This window comes from Plectrocnemia conspersa, unplaced genomic scaffold (genome assembly GCF_051122295.1).
Source record: "Plectrocnemia conspersa isolate PC_06_02 unplaced genomic scaffold, ASM5112229v1 ptg000002l, whole genome shotgun sequence".
Lineage (NCBI taxonomy): Eukaryota > Metazoa > Arthropoda > Insecta > Trichoptera > Polycentropodidae > Plectrocnemia > Plectrocnemia conspersa.
Window position 1 is genome coordinate 18,853,736 of NW_028277166.1, and position 21,038 is coordinate 18,874,773.

General features: G+C 34.1%; 2 protein-coding genes across 3 annotated transcripts; one reads left to right on the forward strand and one right to left on the reverse strand.

The window, feature by feature from the left end:
• On the forward strand, positions 1 to 1,463 carry DCP1 (decapping mRNA 1). Its single transcript, XM_088205401.1, has one exon. The coding sequence runs from the start codon at positions 90 to 92 to the stop codon at positions 1,299 to 1,301; it is 1,212 nt and encodes a 403-aa protein (XP_088061527.1). The 5' UTR covers positions 1 to 89; the 3' UTR covers positions 1,302 to 1,463.
• Positions 1,464 to 5,556: 4,093 nt separating this feature from the next.
• On the reverse strand, positions 5,557 to 19,731 carry LOC148237970 (BMP and activin membrane-bound inhibitor homolog). 2 transcript variants are annotated; one of them, XM_088206072.1, is made up of 5 exons: positions 19,484 to 19,731; positions 8,701 to 8,860; positions 8,254 to 8,438; positions 7,967 to 8,180; positions 5,557 to 6,977 (listed from the first exon to the last, which is right to left on the reverse strand). In XM_088206072.1, exons 1-5 carry the CDS (start codon positions 19,503 to 19,505, stop codon positions 6,491 to 6,493), a joined length of 1,068 nt encoding a protein of 355 aa, XP_088062198.1. In that variant the 5' UTR covers positions 19,506 to 19,731; the 3' UTR covers positions 5,557 to 6,490. The 2 variants fall into 2 exon arrangements, with proteins under 2 accessions (XP_088062198.1, XP_088062197.1); XM_088206071.1 differs by lacking the exon at positions 19,484 to 19,731 and adding an exon at positions 18,942 to 19,001.
• Between the last annotated feature and the right edge of the window lie 1,307 nt (positions 19,732 to 21,038).

The following is a 21,038-nucleotide window of genomic DNA, read 5'->3' on the forward strand; positions in this document are numbered from 1 at the left end:
GTATTAAAAAACGTCAACGCCGAACTGCCGAGCGGTCTACTCGCGTCACTGCGGATTTGCCGTTTACACTTTGAGGTGAAATTAGAGACATGGGCGACGGCGTGGAGGCTCGCATGAACGTGGCGGCCGTGAGACGCGTGGACCCTTACGCCAAGGATATCGTCGAGACGTCGGCGCATGTGGCGTTATACTCTTTCGACGACAACGAGTGGATCAAGACGGAGGTGGAAGGCGCCCTGTTCGTCTACTCGCGCCGCGGGCCCCCTCCCTACAGCGTCCTCGTCATGAACAGGCTCTCCACCGAGAATCTCATAGAACCGGTCACCGAGGGCCTGGAGCTGCAGCTGCAGGAGCCGTTTCTGCTGTACCGCAACTCCCAGAGGCGCATTTTCGGCCTGTGGTTCTACGATAAGGAGGAGTGCGCGAGGGTCGCCGCTAAGATAGAGCGGCTCGTCAGAGAGTCGACGGCGGCGGAGAAGACGGACGAGTCGAAACCGGCGGCGCCCAAAGCTCGACCGTCCGCACCCGCCCCCGCCCCCGCCCCAGCGCCCGCGTCCGCCGCTCCCGTCGACATATTCAGCATGCTGAGTAAGGCCCAGGACGACTACAACTCGAACAAGGCGCAGACGCGCGAACAGCGGCCCCGGGCTCCCGATATCGCCTCAAAGTCCGTCATGGACTTCTTCGCCAAGGCGGGAGGCGGCGCTCAGTTGCCCGTCTCGGCGGCCCCCGGCGCTCTCTTCGGACACGGCGCGCCCCGAGCGCCCGGGCCCGTCAAGGACCCGGCCATCCTTCAGCGCCTCATGAGCGACCCCGTGCACAGCGTCGAACACATCGAGAAGCAGCAGCGCTCCGTCACGCCCAAGGCGGAAGCGCAGGACAGACGCGACAAGCGCAAGAACGGCAAGACGGACGGGCCCAAAGCGCCGAACCCAGCCAAGCCCAGTCAGAAGACCCCCGCCAAGGCGAGCGTCAACGGCAAGCTCGAGAGCGAGATGGCCGCGACGCCTCGGCGCTCGCCTCCGCCTCCGCCCTTCGCCGCCGCCGAAGAGACGCCACAGAAGCCGGCCCTGATGCCGCCCACCATGTTCACCTCGTCGGCCTGCAAGATCCCCGCCGAGAGACCCGCGCCCGAGACGGCGACGCCGTCCAAGCCCGCCTCCGCCTCCGACCCCAGACCCGAGCCTCTGACGAGAAACCAGCTGCTCCAAGCTTTAAATTACCTTATGAAAAACGACGCCGAGTTCATGACTAAATTACACGAAGCGTACGTTAAATCCTTTTCCGAGTTAGTCTCCTAGGAATGACCGATCGCGTCCGAATCGCCGGACGTTCGGCGTCGATATATTGTGATATTTTACTAATGTTGTGAACGAGGTCTAAGTTATTCCCATCCGATCGACAGTCTCCGTATAATTGTTTCGTGACGACTATTAAATAAATTCAATTTATTCAACAACAAACAGCATTTCATTTTTAACATCCATGCGATAAATATGCGCTCGCAATATTGCTACACACGGACGGAGGTAGTCCGTTATGTAAACATACTTGTTGGTTATGTCGTATTCGAGTCGACGCTGATTCCACATTCCCAATTTATAGTACTATATTTATTTTTCATCTTCTTTCGTAGAGTTGTTTCCCCGAAAGGAGAGAGCACGGTCGCTTGCGGTTTTTATTTTCTTTTTTCTAGACAATCGTTGTGTTTATTTAAGCTCGCAAGCGATCGACTCATCCGTATCGATAAACTGTACAAAGTAGCTAAATTGTTACCGACTTTTTTTGATCTCAATCCAAAACTGATTGTATATTATAATATGTTTCAAAACTTAACTTGTATTTTTATTCATTCGTACCCTAATTTTCAATTTCGTTTCTTGTATCTACTATTATAACATAATACGTAGTTTCGGTAAATTGAGACATTCACACCAATACATTCGCAAGCTAAGCTTTACAATTCTGGGAAATCTTAAGACTGCACGCAGAGCGATATTATATGAAATATGAGTAAGTATGTAATGATTATTTAATATAATATGGTTTGTCTATAAACTTTTTTCCCACCTATTGGACGTATACATTATATCCAAGATATGAAAATGTCTCCAATCCCAGTATACTCGTCCATTTTTTAGGTACTTTGAAAAATTAATAATAAAATATATATTATATAAAAATTATGTTTCACATTTACTATAGCGGGTACTGTCTGGTAATAATTTTTTGCATAGTTTCAGTCTTCGGCTATGCTAATGGGATACGACAGAACAATTTCTCGTGTCCTCCTGACTTGTCTTATCGATGACAACAAACAATATAAAATATCGACAAAAAAATCTAAACTGTTGTAAAACCAAAACACTTATAGAAAAAAATCATTAGAATGCTTAAAAAGTAATCGTTAAAACTTCTATTTTACAGGATAATATTTTTCAAAAAAAAAATAAAGCTTTTGCTAGACGTAAAAACTAAATGAATTTCGATGATCGTCATGACTTTTAAGATGTAGTATTTTAATAGCTGACCCATTAGGAGATATGAATTTGGATTCTATTTCTGAAAATTAAATTAGTAATTTAAAAAATTGCTCCAATGCTGCTGACTGCTGGGAAAGAATAACTGAAAGAGTATATACATTTTTATTCAAAAAAATGGAAGAATTGGGAAACCAGATAAGCAATAAACTGTCAATTGCAGTTAGAAAACGTATGAATGAACGTAGAAACGAAACATTAATAATCTTACTGAAATATTGACAAACGGGAAACGTTCCAATTTTAAATGACAACTTCAAGCAAGATTTTAAATGACAACTTCAAACATATTGATTTGGATTCTTCACAAGAATCGGAGGATATACAATATTGCACATTAATTGTGTCCGATTCTATACAAGAGTTTCAAAATGCCATTTCGTTGATAGTAGAAAAACCAATGACTAAATGCCGTAAAGAAGGAAATTGGAAGGAGGAATTCAAGGTATTTTATTGCATACATTTGAAAAATTAGATTTATTATCTCACTGACTTTTAACAATAAAGCCGATGTCAATGGCAACTGAGAGATTTCTTAACAATAGGAATTTTTAAAAAAACTAGGCATAAATATGATATGTGTAAATTAAATTTACTCTCTCATTTATGTATTATATGTACATGAATTTTAATTATCCATAGCTATTTTGGTACACTAGAAACTATTCGAGTATTTTAATATTTTACTACTTGATACTCGAGTAGTTGATGATGTCGAGTAATTGAAGTCTCTAATGATATGATATATTTTGAAATTATTTAAAAATATTTACAGTAGACCCCCCAATAACACGGTAAATTGGGGACGGCTATTTGGGTGCCCATTACTTTATGTGTGAGCGAGCCAAAGGGAGGATATCTCACCATACGCGCCTAATTTGTACGTACATATTGCAAAACATCGTATGAGAATTTAGTCTACTGTATATACTAATATATGCGTCTAAGTATCTTTTAAAGTATACTAATTATTAAAAAAATAGCTAATAGATTAAAAATCAAACTAACTAATGAATTAAACTATTTAAAAAATAATGAAGTATATTGTATTAGACTTTTTTTAATCCATTTAAACATGAAACTGATTTTGTCAAAATTTTATATATTTTTATTATTAATAAAATTAAGGAGGTCCGAATATAAAACGACCTTAACTATCATATCTTGCTTCAGTTGTCAGCGAAGATACTCTGCTTGGTCCTGGCTTACTACAAAGCTTATTTGTTTCTATAATAGTTGTTGTAATACGTCTTCAAAAAGTCGACAGATCCATCATTCCACCATTATCACTGATAAGCAACCGGGCATTTTGAACTGCCATATCAATGCAATATTGTAAAATGAGAAGCATGTACCACTTCTTTCCGCGGATACTAATTCTATGCGAAAATGTTCTGGTTTAATCGATCTACCCCTGCCATATTTTTATTCCATAGCATTTTCTATACCCTTTTGGATTGTATTATTGCTTTTGGCTACAACCTTAAAGGCAGCCATAATGATTTAGTTGCCATAAATAATCGTGTTGCCAGTTTGTATGCATGAGATCTTGTTTTTCTTATCTGATTGGCGTGACAGTGTACAGTGGTATTATATTGACTTGACCACCGGTTTATATTTAGAGCGTCCAGAATATGCATTATCTTTAAAAGAATATTTAACTAGCAGCAATATCTTTTAAATCTCCTGTTCGTATATCTTTTTTTTGTGTACGAAGATTTATATTTTGATTTATTTCTTGCTTTTTCTTTGAGAAATCATATAAGACTTGATAGTTTGATCACTTAAGCTACTTTATAAAATTAAAGTTCTCGTTCTGTTTTTATACTTAAATTTTTTTATATAATTCTATTATTTGTGTATATTTTATTTGATGCTTATTATTATTATAAAAAATATTGTACCGCTAGACATCTGTTGATGCGCTGTATAATTAATATGATTATTTATTAATTTGCATTGACAAAATGTCTACAATTAATATGAGAGAAATCCAGAATTATTTGTTGTTCTGTGTTTATAAAGTATTAAGTTGAAATATTCTTATGAATGGCTTAAGACTTGGCTAAATTTATTAATTATTTTAAAATATTTAAATCTTATATGATACTAATCTATACAATTATAATACAGCAATATACCCAATTTTTTTTATTCACGGTAGATACGTTCCACAAAAAGTGATAGAATACATAGAAAAATAAGAGATTGCTTCCCTAGATTTAAAAAACCGTGTTATTTGAAAAAATAACAATATTGTGGTATAGAAAATCGTGTAAAAAAGATAATAATGAAAACCCAATAAATAAATTCTACAAAATCCTATTCGTATATATGTATTTTAAGTAAGAAAAAAATAATCCATAATAATTCATCACTACCTGATAATATACGCGCACGTTTATGACAAACAGGATAAATATTGCTTTCATCGCTAAAAATGTCTGACACGTCTAATATGTTTGAGTCTAATAAAAACTTCTGCTTGTTATTATCGTCCTGTGCTATTGAATTTCTTGTTATTAGGAATTCTGTTGTCTGCTTCTGTGTTGTTTATACATTTTTTGATACCCAGCCATACAATTCTGAGGGTCCCGTTTAAATTCTAAAGCTTGTTCTGTGTCGGGATCATGAGAGAAAATGCTGTTCCATACTCGTAGCGAATTTTAAGCCCTCAAGAATTAAAGCAGCTAATAGTTGATGAATTTCACTTTTACCTTCCATATTATTTTTTTTGCATAACGTAATTAATGAAATGTTTGTAATATGACAAAATAAAATCGTGCTAGAATAAATAATTAAAATATAATACATATTCGTTTTTTTTAGTGGACTGTATAAAAAGAGAGTTGGGTATAATATATAGGTTCATATTAAGCAAAGCAATTTAGTTTAAAACCTTTTAAATTATATTTTTTTTATTCTAAGTAAATCATTAATATTATTGTGTTTAATTAATATTATAATCATAACACTAATCTGATATAGTTTGGATAATATAAATAATATAAACACATTTATTTTATTTAACCTTTATTTTTCATATATTTATATAAATAATATTTAAGATCTCGCAACAATTGAGAATAATGGTATTAAAAATATGTAATCTATATATAAATTACATTGTTTTCTTTTTCGATTTCAAGTTAAATCGATAATATATATTTACACAATAGCATCGTTTTATTATCAATAATAATAAAATTGTTCACATAACGATTATTCATAAATTACACTAAGAACGGTAATCATCCCGTCGATTCGTCAATATCAACGACGAGATCGGCTCGTTTGCTGACACAACATACAATTCTCTGAGGTTACGTCGACGTCAAAAAACATAAATTCTCACATATTACAACCTAAATAATATGTGAAGTAACACAGCCATTAAATAAATATATATTCGAATATATATAATAGCAAAGCACTAATATATTATTAAATATATATATGCACAATTATATTTACATAGAAATCTTAATAATAATATAAAGGCTACGTCAAGGCCTCTGTTAATAAAAAAAATGTGTTGCAGTGACGTATAATTTTTCACATGTCGCACGTAAATTTCTACAACTCTTCAATGAGATCATTTTGGACCACTACTTACACAAGAGAGATTCAGTTTTATTTATTACATTAAAAAAAGGAAATTTTCTCAAAATTTGGATGCGAATCTCTATAAATTTGTGGCAAAACTGTTTATAAAAAATCAATATAAAAAGCACTCTAACATACGTATATATTATTTGATATCAGTCATCGTTTATTACTAATATAACAATCAATGTTATTGTCAAAATTTGGCCAATATTTAGGAGGAGGCGTCAAGAAGTTAAAGAGTATTTATATTATGTACACATAAACGTAATCTAACAAATATTGGCTTGACTTTGTACAATATATAAAAAACAATAGGCACCGTCAGTCGTCGTTTTTAGGAATTATCGCGGAAACTGATTCACGCTCGCACCGCCCTGTCCCCAATGCAGGATCGTTTCTTTATTGTAAAGTTTATCGTTCAGCGGTAACGGTTGCTTATCGTACAATTTGCCTTTGGCGCACTCGGCCACGTTGTCCTCGGACCGTCCCGGCACTATATTCACGTTGACGTCTCTCGCTGACTGATCCGTGTTTAACGGTTTGTGTAGTAGACTAGATTGCTGCGGCACTGCTTGCGAATAGTGCTGCATTCCCGGATAGTTGTCGTCTTTGACGTCTCCGTCCATGCTGGCCGCCAGGTTGATCTTGGCGTGCGCTTCGTTCTTGGCCGTCTCGCACTGATGCGATATGTTGGCATGACTCAGGAGTAGAGGTGCGGCAGCGGCTGGCTGAAGCTCGACGAAGCAACCGTCTCTCGAGGGAACTATCTTCTTCATCAGGGGTTGTTCGAGACGTGCACGCCTTGTCTCGTGAGGCAGATAAGTAGCACTGTAATAATAAAATAAAACGAATATATTAGTATTTCCTTTAAAATATGACATTTTTTACTAGCGAACAAGTCTTGGCGTGCTTTCTGTTGATTAGCGATAGCAATAATTTAGTTTGCTTTTGTCTGTATCTACTTCTGTAAAGTTGTGATAATTTTAAATTCATGAAAGACGCAATAAATTCATGAAATTCATTTATGAATGATTTGTATTGTGTAATGTTGGATTGAACAATTTAAAATGAATAGAATATTTTAAAGATGATATTGCTGCTGTAGAAAATCTTGTGGGAATAGATGTGAGAGTCAGTTCCAGAAAAGATCATAAGATTCTACATAACCGCTTGAGATTAAATAAAGCAACTGGAAATTGGTACCAGATCTGAAAAATCATAGATTCACTCGTACTATGATACAAATAGCACATAGCAACAATTTTTAGACATAATTAGTAGCGACAGATGAAATCTGGGTACACTACTAATCAATCAAAGGAATGATTACGACCAAAAGAAAGCATTTTCAGTCTCATAACAAAGTGAAAAGATTGATGAATGAAAGGATAATCAGTACTCCATAAAAGTTATTCAAAGTGATTATGTTGAAAAATGTAGTAGTAATTATGAGAAAACAATTCGTAAAACTATCAACATTCCTCATTATTAAAGCATAATTTTTTTTGTGAGATTTTTTTTTAAGTTTACTCAACTTTTTAATATTCAATTTAAAATATTTATAATATCAAGATCAATCTTTTTACAAAGCGTTTGGCTAAAACTCTACATATTGTTGGATTGTTCTCAATTTGAGTAATGGTTTGGCTTTTATTCATATTTTTTGTTTGTTTCCCCGGCATATTTTTAGAAACTAAATTATCCCAAACATTTTTTTCAATAAATGTTGGCACTGTCAAAATAGCCAAATTCTCGGTAAACAATATCATCATACACAGCTACAGTGCTATTTTCAATATAAAGTGAAAAACAATCACCTCAATTTGTTCGAAGCATCGAGAGCATCCGTCCTAAGGATCTTAACGGCTATGGCGATGAGCATGAAGAGTATGACGGCGCCGCAAATCGGCACTGCAATCGTCGCAGCTCGGAACCAAATATCTGTCGGATTCGTTTCAGTGGTTCCAGTGGCTCCGAGGCCTTGTGTTGCTAAATTTGTTCCTAGAGCGTTATTCAATCCGCTCCAATTACCTATCGACAAAAAACAATTCATATAATACTCGATTCGGACAGTATTTTAATTGTATAAAACGATTGGACATACCTGCTACTGTATCGTTTAGCCTGAGATGAGACTGGGGACTGTCGACATGATTGCATAGATCTCTAAAACAGCACAAGAACAACGATCCTCCGGCAACGGCCGTAGCTTGTCCGGCGTTGGTTCCGCCGTTCATAGCCCACACGGCCGACCCTGATGGCGAATTCATGCACGTAGCTTTTTGATTTCTGTCACGTGAAATAATAAAAAAAAAACATTAATAAAATACCAAGATAAGATACAACAAAAATTTTGGGCCATTTAGTTGTTATGCAAAAGTGAGTGTAAGCTAACGGGTCAGGACTCGAGGGTCTTGAACTCTCTCATTTATCTACCATACGTGACCTCCTGTTTTTATCAGTGTTTAACATATGCACAAATAAAAACAACACATTTTCCTTGTCAAACATAAAATTATGTATGTCTCTATATTTTGTATGACTTTTTTACCTATCTTCGACGGTTTCGAGGCAGCCGTGCCTAGCTCGGACCAGATCGGGTAGTAGATGTGAAAAGCATCCTCCGAGCGGCGATTTGCACATGTAGCCCGTTGTGACGCAGGCGGGCAGGTTGCAGTAGCACCGTACGTGTTTACCCGCATCTTCAGCACCTGTAACAACATGAAATTATCAAATTAGAATATATGAAAATATTTATTATGTATGAGGTTAAACAGAAGGAATAATTAATTTAAATTGTGAAATTCGTACTTTTCATGTGGCTTTCGACATAACAAACCATATTTGGTTTTAATCTCTGTGTCGAATTATTTTATGTCATAACCCTCTAATTGCCGAGCCTTTTGGGACTACTATCTAGATGTCTACAATGTACTACATAAATATAAAAACATGTTATTTACCCCTGAAGCATATACGGTACCGGCCCGTTAAAAATGTATATGATTTTTATTGAATGTTAAAGTAACAAAAACCGATACGTCGGATTTTTGCAAATGAAGGGCTAAAAAGATAATAGTTTATTGACAGAGATCTATATATCTGTCAATAAACTATATGTTTAATATTTTTAGTGTCTTATTTCAAATGTACAAGTGATTATTTTAAATATTATAGAAAAAATATGTATTATAATAGTCAGCTTACAATATTTTTGAAGAAATACATTTAATGATTAGTACTAGTATTTCATATATTTCGTCCAATGTATCAATTATAGTGTAATCTATGCTTTCCTGTGATGTATACTAAGTGTACATGTCATCTTATTATATGAATATCCTATAAATATGTTGAATAAATTAATGTATAAGGTAATTAAAATAATTAAAATATAAACGCAATCATCGGACGTGACAAAAATTAATATTTTGTTATAAAATCGCATATCAATTCACTAATTCAGTCCAATGTGTAGTGCACAAATCACTTCTGGTTGATGATACTGTGACGAGCGCATCAAGATAAGTAACTAAGTCAGTTGCTTTTTAACCTGGCCCAGCTAAGTCTGAAATCCAAGAATTCAACCTGATCTATGGAGAAAACAATTGAAGATAACGTGACGCAGATAACACGTATCTATACTATTGCACACACATTTAAAATTTGAAATAAACACAGCGATGCAGATATTGTATAAGTCATTTGTTAATCACAGCTCGATTACTATACTCAATTTTTAAAGCTGAATATAACAGGAAAATAGAGTTAATTTAATGTAAGGATTTTTATATGTCGGCATTTTTCATTTACATACATCTTTTTCATCCGCCAGCATTTAGTACGATGGAGAAATCTCGAGTACATCAAATCAATATTATAATTAAATACTAATTAGAATCTTTATGTACATTGTGTACTTCAATTGTAGTGAATTCCCAAACTACAGTTGAATCATTCTGTAGTATTCTGTTCAATGATAGGTATTTGAACAATTTATTAAATTAAAAGGTTTAAATTTCATTATTTTAACTATATTGATTGAAAGGAATTTACGACATAACCACAAATATATTATTATAAAACAACGTTTAAAAATATTTATTAAAATTAAATTAAATATATGCCTCCCCTTCTGCTACAAGATTGTATTAGGAGCACAGAACTGTAAGTCGGTCGCGTTCGCAATAGCGAAAATTAAGGCGATGTATTACAGCAAAAAATATTATTTAATTTTAATTATTTCTCCCCTTCAACTGTACTCTCCGCCCATTTTCGCTATTGCGAATGCGACCGACTTACAGCTCTGCGCTCCTAATACATTCTTGCAAGAAAAGGGGAGGCATTTATGTAATAATTTATTATTTAGTATTTTATTAATAAATAGATTTACCTATTAATTAAAATTTATTTGTTAAGACAACAAGAATTCGGTAAACTTACGTAAAAAAAATTATATTATTTTATATAATATTTTTAATATTTAAGTTTTTCATGTTTTATCTTTCCTTTTTTCTCCATAACTTTTTTAGCAAATTTTTAAATATTGAATATCCGCCGTTGTGAAACAAGATAGCGGATTAAATAATTAAACTAACGAACGTAATCGAGATATTTACAAAAGATGTTTTAAAATAAGTACAAGATGCGGATATACGTATCATTACGCTATTTTATATTTTAAACAAATTTAGAAAAATTAGAAATGTTACCATCTTTTTTTAATGTTGAAATAGTGAAAGTTATAAGCAGTTAAAATCAAACGTTATTATTTACGTATATATAGCGATAATAATTTGAAGACGTCCGTGCGCTGCGAGTGTCAGAATAACTATGAAGTAGTTGGAACGTATATGCCAACTTTGATCGGTGCAAGCGGACCCATGAAATACCGTTATGAAATACGAGATAAGCTCCAAAGTGACTCTGTTAAATGAAACGAATTATAGGATCATTGATGTTAATGGAGTTTTAATGTAAATGCAGAAATATTTTTATCACAAATAAATTTATATAGCTAGGAAGGTATATAAATTCATTTGTGATTATAACATTTTTTTCAGAGGACTTCGCGAGGCCCCAAGCGCGATTATTTTGCTCTATGAGTGATATTCTTATTCTTTAAATTTTGATCCGGTGATGTACACTCAGTGTACATCAACGAAGCGCGTTCTTTCGCATTATTAATGTATTTATAATAGATTCAGATTATATTTTAATAGAATGGAACTTATAAAAAAAATGGAGCAGATATTTACAGCATTTACAGAAAATGTTTTAAGCTATATATAAAATTGTTGTACTATTTAGTAATTAATTTTTTTAATTTAATAGCTATTTTGCCAAGTAAATTTGTTTTCGAAGTGATTGGGGTAACAAGAATGTCCATTATTGATGTAACTTTTTATTAACTGACGGAATATATTCAATTAATTCGTCCTCGAGAGACAGCTATAAAATCGACTGACAACGATCCACAAAAAAAAGCAACAGGTATAGCGACGCTAATGGCAATACAATCACCAAAAACAACATAACGAAGCGACACTAATCAACCCGAGTTAATCTATTCGACGACGATGATCTTCTATATAAAAAGGACCAGCAAGCAGCAGCCGGAGAGCAAAATTAAAATCGAATAAAGTACACACAAAAAAAAGAATAGCGGCGGTCGCCCGTCTATTCTTTATCGAAAATCAACAAGTCAGGGCAAGTCAAATAAAAGTCCATTGTTGAATTGTTTGTTGAGGTCCCGAAATAAAATAATAAAACGGCGGACAAGGCGCACCGGCCGAAGAATGCTGAACACGCACAGGTAAGAGAGAGAACAGCGGGAGATCAGCTCGCTTCTTCCACTACGCCGAAACGAGTTTCGCTCTCGGGATATGAAGGTATGTGCCAAGAGCAACCATCGGTTTTAATTGATTTTTTTAATGCGCGGCTGCTGCTGTGCGAATTGAATCATGAGCGACGATTGTTGCGCGTTCAATTTTGTAGAGCAGACGCGCGATAGGGTCGTCGTCGTCAAACGGCGGAAAGTTTTTGCCGACTTTTCGGGTTATTTCGGTCGTCTTCAATATTGTGTATGAATCATCGCGAGCTGGGAGTGTGTGCAACGAAATAAAACATGAGTAGTGGATGTATACTTAAAAATAATCATTGAGAGATGTGTGACAGAATACAATATTGAAGATTTACACTTGCCTTAACATCTTTAGGATTTATGTCCAGCAACATTATTGAAAAAGTTTTAGGACTATTATATAAAATTACCATAGACATGCATAAAATAGTAAGTGGTGAGAACAGTGACGTCATTTGCCTTCCCTTAAATTTGTCCAGAAAAATGCATGTCATATAATGAAAGCAAAATATTAAAAAAAACGACCACTAAATGGCCAACTTTTGCTCCCCCCCCCCCCATAAGCTAGAAACAGTTTCGAATCTAGCACGAAATTATTTTTTTAAATATGGCATTTTAATGAAATCATGTAGGAATACGTTTTCACAAGTTGATATGTTTTTTTTTCAGTGAAAATATAATTTATCTGGCAGGTGCTAGTAAAATTATATGATTTCAACTTTTCCATAAGTAGTAATGTATACATTTACATAGTTGTCAGTATTTATTTACAAGCTAAGTATAAATATTATAGTGAATGTGTAGTTTTCAGTGTAGTCCAAATACATTTTCACCAGTGGATATATATTTCTACTAACAAAATTATAACTGATGGGTGCTAGTGAAATTATATGCTGCTCTAAAATGTCTATGAAACTCAATTGACAGTTGCGAAACGTCAATTTGCTGTTCAAACCCAAGCTTAATGGAAGATTTAAAACCAATTATAACTTTCATTAGGTCAAGTCTAAAATATAAAATAATCAGGGACTTTGCATTTCACACATCACTCAATAGTTTGTCTGCACTTCGATATTACATTGAATTAAAAATATGATAGCTATCCTCACAGATATCACTACGAATTTCTAATATAGGAGTATTGGTCAAAGTATATTCGAACCGAATTTTGGTCAATTGGAGGGCGTAAAAACAATTATCACTTCTCAGAAAGCAAAAATTCACGGCAAAAGCAAGAAAATCGTGGCGGCGCCGTTACAGTGGGACAGCAACGGCACGATTTTATTGCTTTTGACGTGGATTGTAAACAGGCAAGAAAAATACACGTCTTTTAATGAAGTACTGTGAATCTCAATGAAATGGAAATAAAAATTTATGCCACCTTTTGGTAAAAGCCGAAATGACCTGTGTGAGAGTATGGGAGATAATGTATTACGTGTTGAGTTTTAATTAGGCACGGTGTAACTGCAATACATTTTTATTTTATTGTTTTAGATTTAAAAGAAAATGTCTCATTTATATATAGCAATGTTACGTCCCAATATAATACATTAACTATGAAAATAACATGTGCTTCTCATATATCCAGAGTATGAAGAAATAGCAATGGAAAAGTCATGGAGCATACAATATATCATCAGATAGAGATGATAAGAAGTACGGTAATTAGTAAAATAACATATATATCCAGTCTGAAATGGCAATGAGAGTCATGGACCATGCCTTATTATACCTTACATTGATAGATAAGATAAGAATAATAATTAGGAAAAAATATACATTCTTTGTCTTCGAAAGACTCAGATATATAATGCTATAAAAATGCGCTCGTTCACAATGACAAACAAAATCGAATAGCACAAAAACAAATATTATTTATCACAGTTACGAATTGATAAACGATCTTGCCGAAACGACAAACGATAAAAAACATGCAGTTCGCTCGCCACAGGTAGCCGACACATGCAACGCTCGTCCACTTCGAAATTGCTCGGATTCCTCGCGACATACGTTCGAAATCCATATCATATTTACCTGTTGAGCAGGTGGGATGCGAAAAATTTAGTGTCTCCCGCGGATTGGAAAATTCTCCAATAAGAATTTGTTCCAAAGTTCCAAAGCGTATATAAATATAATACATACAAACATGCATGCTCTTCGCATCATAATTAGACACCTCAATATTTTATTACTGTCGACAGATTCTAGGAATCAAAGCCACCCATGCAGACGGAAGAGTCTAAAACCGCATACACACATGTCCTAAATTATTGCTCACTGTACGCGAATCACGATCGCGAGATGGTTCCTTGTGTGTTGATATGTCATCGTTTATTATAAAACGCGTAATTGTGTACATCAATAATAATAATTTATGATAAAATTGCTGAACTTCGCAGGGTCAGCGGACATTCCATATTTATCGCATTCGAAAAGTTTTTTTTTAGTAAAAGTAGAAATAATCACATGAATAAAGTCAAATAAAATAGTAGATCTTTATGGTGATTTTAGTTCAGCAAAAAATTTAGTCAATACTATTTGTTTGTATTTGTAGTTAATTTTACATTATTTTTAGGATTCAATTAAACATTTAAAAGTATTTAATACATCTTAGCTACTTTGATAGTTCAAAAGAAAAAATATTGTATTGCACAATATGCATCTTAATAATAATGATTTGATTATGCATATCTCTCTATAGCAATAAAACATATTGATTGACTTGTATTTAATCTAAGTAATATAATTTTTGTATCAATTAAATATTAACCTGTGTTAATTTTTTTGGTGGCCGGATTATTGCGAAAAAAAAATTGCGCACACAAAAATTCTGAACATATGTGATAGTTTGATTCTCAAATATATTTTATTTTTCTCTATTTTTAAGTAAAAATTCGTGTAATTATAGGAAAAGTATCATACAAATGTAAATTTCTAACATAATTGTAAAATATTTTTAAAACATATTTTTAAATTAAAATCACATTAACAGACATTATTTTTTATATGCATTTACGTATTTTAAAATAAACATATATGTGTATTTTTATCATCTATAATGAGAATTTTAGCTGTACGCAATTTTCGTTTGCGATATAATTGCGAAGGTAATAGTATTTTAATATTCAATTAAAACTTAGCTAATTTTTTATACAATATTTTAATATTTATTCACACCAGTGCCATGAACGTCTATTGACGTCATCCGCTTTACGAGCGTATTATGAGATTTAGGGAGGTCATATTGGGTAGTAAATATATAATAATTTTATGTACTCTCCGATGTTTTTAAGATAATAACGTGGCGACCGTTTATTACGAAAGAGGAGATAACACCGCTTCTTGGCACTAGATATAAAATTATAATATAATTATTCAAGCAATAAATTACTTTATGTGAATATACAATTTCATCTCCCTTCATTGAATCTTAGATATCGAAACCAGATTATTTGAGAAATCACTTCTTATAGGAACATATCAGGGTGAAAATATTTTTCTTCGACCTAGAAAGATAGTTTAACATTGAAAAATTATCATAACTGTGGCACTTACGAATAACAGTTTTATCCGTTTATTGTCTTGCATCACTTAAGGGATTTCTTTAAACAGTCATGAGATGTGAAAGTAGGAAAAAGTAAAGCTGATTTATACATTATGCATTTATTACGTTTATTCAAGAGCTCCAAAGCAAATGATTTAGAAATGACTCAATCTACTGAATGTAGAAATCCGCAAATCTTAAAAACAAACTACATTCCCATGAAATTGCGCAAGTCAATCTCCAACAAAAAAGAAATCCCACTTGAAATGCAGTCATCCCCGGGGCCATTGCACGAACGACCGCATTATAATCCGCTCACAAGCGGACAATGGAGAAAGAGTCAAAACTCCATTATTTGACCAGCGGTTCCGGACTTGAAAATCCAAAGACCCAGGTGCCCGCCGAGAGAACGAGATGAACGCCCGCATATCCGCAGTATCAGAAAGGGACAGCGACGTCCAGGTAGAAGGCAGACGCGGACAGGTACGCGGAACAGGTGAAGCCTTTTGAGCTCGGGCCGCACGAGTCAATTGAAACAGTCCATTTGTGGAGAGGGCGCATAAATATTTTTCATTGTGTCTATCGAAATCGGACACAATGGCCGCAAGAGGTTAATACGGCGCGGTGCGGTGAAAAGAATAAGAATGAAAATAGTAATAAAAGAAAAAAAATGGAATAAATTACAATATAAATCCCGGCGCTAAAGAGGCGCACGATGACCAAGTAGCTCGACCGCTATTTGTCACGCTCTTATTGAGCGTGAACGATTCGGAGCGATTCGCTCTCGTCACGCGGCGAAAGGGTTAGAATGTAACGTCAAGAGATTTTGCGATCTGGTGGATTGATGAGATGTTTAATTCGAAGATCATATCCTTGTTCCTTTTCAATAAAATATATATACATTTGGGATATAAATAATTCAATATTTATATAAACATGGTGATCAGCGTAATTCGCATGAAGTTGATCGCGAGCGAAATAATACTTATTTTTATTTATATATTAATAATCTTTAGCTGTAAATTGTCTGATTCCATAATTGAAAACTTTACAAAAATTAGGTAATTTTTTGAGACTTTTTTTATGAATAATTGATATTTTGGATATGTGAGAATTTCATGATATGGAAAGAGGAAAGTATTACAGCAATTAAAAGGCTATAAAATATAGTTTACGGGTAATATGATGCATTTTAACTATTGAGATAATTTGTATCACATGTTTTAAAATACAAAACAAAATCACATTATCCCAGCGTCAGCGAGACAATTATTCTAAGCGAAATAGTTGTATCAAAAAGCAATACATATACAAGCTACCAGATATTGTATTTTTAATAAACATATAACATAAATCGTTTTACAATATGATGATTAATATCTAGTACGTTTCAACATATAAAAACAATCAATGATTAAACAGAGCAACGTTGCGAAAAACAATGCGAACGAAGCAGGATTGTTGTTTATTTTACATATAGTATTTTTAATCATCGTTTATACATGTCCATTGTTTTAAAAGGCGGCGTAGCTGTCGGAATTTCGATAATAAGTATTTTTACGGAGGATAACAACGAGAAAGAGGAGATCTCTGCGGCAACAGTTTTTGAAGAAGCGTTACTAAATTGAGACATCGCGCCGCTGCTGCCACATAGCGGACTGACAATTACGAATTCGGGTTACGAAAATTACTGGAAGCAATTTTCTAAAAGGCGGCGTGCGTTGTTTCGAAACAACAGGTTCTGCAATTAATCGAAAATGCGGCCTAGGGCCAAAATATAATTCCGAAATCGGCGATCGTTACGGACAAAACGGCGCATTTTTATGGATGAATTTGAAGTCGAGATCGTTTAGGAGAATTAATGATTTTGCGCCTACAAACGTTTGGAATAATTGAGGAGATTGTTATTACATTTATAATGAACATCGAAGGCATTTAGCTAAATATATAAATAATTTAAAATTCTACGTAAAGACTAGTTATTTTAATCATTTCAGTAAATTCATTAATTACATTATCAAATTAAGATCATAAATGTGTCAAGATTGTGACATCATTAACTAATATTAACTAGTTAAAATACAAACCAGTAGAAAAGGGAAAAGTGAGTAATAATCAGAGAGCATCATTGATATTCTGGTATGACTCAATAAGGCCACGAAGGACCCGTGGAATATGAATATGAGTTACAGTTTTGATCTGAGAGATCTGCAGTCGATTTGAGTAAATTAACAACGCTTATCCGAATCGAAAAATACAGCACTTATTAGAAATATAATTAAACATGAATTTGACCATCTTCAGTTTCAATTTTTATCCATGAGCTTTGTGATTAAGCACATTTTTATCAATTATTTTATGAATATACAATAGTAAAAATAATTGCATTTTAAGCTACTTTTAAATTCAATGATATACAGCATATTTATATTATTAGGGGCTAAATGCAATACATATCTCTTTAAAAACATGCAGTTTAAATAGATTTCAGCATAGGTTAAATATTACATGCAAAAAAATTTGATCCATCTTTTTAACCCATTAAATACTAGATACAATTTCTCAACTTGCGCCATTTATAACTATTTTTTTAAATCGCGTACTTACTATTACATAATTTTCTCATTTGTAACTTTCAAGGAAATATAAAACGGCATATAAGAGGCAGAATCTGTTTTAACCCGAAGAGAAATAGTATTGATAAAAATGTCGATAGAAGACGAAAAGAAAAGGTCAGAAATAAAATGATCCAAACCTATTCTTACGTGAGGTCAACAAGAAGATGGCAATTTAGGATGTTTATCAAAAATATCGTTAATTTAAATGCCTTCATTTTTTGGAGCTAGAAAATCCTGAATGGAAGATAAAAGACCGTAGCCGAAAATGTGTATCCATAAGAGAATAAGGTGCATGTTTTTTAAAGCCCGTCCGTTAATAATTAAGAGAAGAGCAAGAAAACTAACAAGCGAAGCAATTTTCTCTTACTCTTACTGAAACTATTATAAATATTTCGGTTAAGTTTGATGGTCAGTTTTAGTTTTACTATTACAAAAAAGCATGTAATTCAAAAAACTAAAAATTGAAAAAATTTTGTATTCATATTATCGCTTTTTTAATTGATAACTACTAAAAATAAAAGCTATGCATTAGATACTTTTTATATGCGTTAAAAAATAAAATTAAATAAGATGAATACTTTATTTGTTTAATAAAGTTGTATTTAAAAATCGTCTGAAATTGTTTTCATTATATTCTAATAAGATTTATTTAAGATAATATAAAAAAACAGATTAAATATTCTGTATGCTCAATTAGCACATCAAAAGAGCGAAAACAAATAGTGCTGCACAACATCGATAGTTGTTTATTAATTAATCATTATTACTTTGCCGGTGCTTATTTTTGCGACCCATGACTTGACACCCGCGACACTTGATTGAGACTGGACATTCAATCATTGCGCACGAGGACCGCGACTTAATCGGGGGTTGCAGATGGCGGGAGGGGGAGGGGGGATAATTTCCGGCGACGATGACTCATTATCTCCCCTTTCGTTGATAAAACGAAATATTGCATCTGGCAACACTAGCATGGCGCCGGCCGGCAAAAGTTTTTCGGCGTTTTCGCATCCGCGTTTCGTACCCGGACGCGCTTCGGATGAATTTGCAATTTGATGAGCGTTTACGGCGTCGATTTGAATAGCGGAACGAGTTATCGGCGTGCAATTAGGCGGCCGCGAGTGCAACCGAGTGGCGCCTAGCTGGCGCCGGTGGAGCTTCCGCCGAAAGCCGGCAGGTGTCACTGCCGGCGCTTGCGGCGACAGTTTCGAAACTTTTCAGCCGCCGCATAGTTTAAATTTATTTTTTCGGCGCGGTCTTAACAACCTAAAATTCGAGCATTAATTTTAACAAGTAAACGAATTCTCACCAGGAATGACCACCGGATACATGATGATTCGATGTCAAATCCAAAACGAAAAGCACTAAATATCCACAGTTGCTCTTCTATTACAGATCGAAAACACTTTGAACATCGTTTCACACAAAAACACTCAACAGTCAGTAGTTGCGAAGTACGATAGGCGAATAGACACGCAGCGGAACGACCATCGACGAGAACGGTCCGACCGCGACTGAAGCGTTCGGTGGCGCCTCGTCGAGCGCCGATTCGCGAGTAGATAGGTGGGGGACAGACAACATGGGAACGTCGCCGTCGCCGTCGGCGCCTGCACTATCTACCCCAATTTCGCCCTTTGTGTCTCATCCCTCTTACCTGTGTATTACCTGTCAGGAACACAATCGCCGTTCCGAGAACGCGCGGACCGTTAAATTCGCTAAATGCACTTTTAACGCACTCTTTCCGATTGACTCGACAGGTTTCGGTGACGCTTTTTAAAGGAAAAAAGCCGTTGTAATTAGTCCGACGCCATTGTTTAATTGAAAAGGCGAAGCGGTCTTAACATTATACAATGCGTCCATGTATATTTACATATTTTTTAAATCGAATAAATAAGAACTGTCACACTAAATATTTTAATAAATTCATATAAAAAGAGGAACACACTTTAAAATTAACGTGGATATGCAATGATTGATTAATAATGTAATATTGCAAATTTAATATACAAGCATTGTATTCTAACTTGGGCAACTGATATTTTTATAGGCATAAAGAAAATAATATTAAATGTTAACGCTTATTTAGTGGTATTTATTATGTATTAAATTATACAAATTCTATATAAGAAACTTTCAGCGCTTATAAATTCCAAATTCACTTATTATTCTAGAATTATCTAAAATATGCGCTATCTGATATTTATGCTTAGCGTCGCTTGTTCATTTAGTTGATCGTGGAAAGTTTTCAATCCTTTACAAAACTCTTAAAGATTTTTCTCCTTCAGTCGCAGTCTCATTAAACTTTTTTTAAATCTTTAAATTAAGTAATACGTTTAGAAATCTATAATCATTCATTTGATTAAATAACATTTTCTGTTCACGGGGGGCCATTTTTAATGATATATATTTTTAATATGTTTTCATTTTGGTTTAGTTAGTTAATATTTTTAATTTTAAATGTTAAATCTTAAACATTGTGCAAAAGTCTTCTACAAAACAAGATTCTTATAAGAAATTCTTACTCTTTATGGGATATTTTTTTAGATTTAACAGGATTTAAATATAACATTTAGTGTAAAATTAGATTTGATAAAACGCTTCATAATAATTTTGAAATTATTTGCATTTGCTCGTGATCCATCTGATAGAATTGAAAAACAAATCATGGAAATCTACGTAAAAAAAAATATTTATTTAATTTTCATATTTATTTTGTAATAAAAATATTGCGGATTAAATTAATAAAATAAAAGATGTTGGTTTTAGCTCTCAAATTATGAGCTAAAAAAAGCCGTCTTATATTTACAGTAAATAAAAAATAAAGCGAAAAGTTTTAACTCTCTACATGTTATTTATAAAGTTTT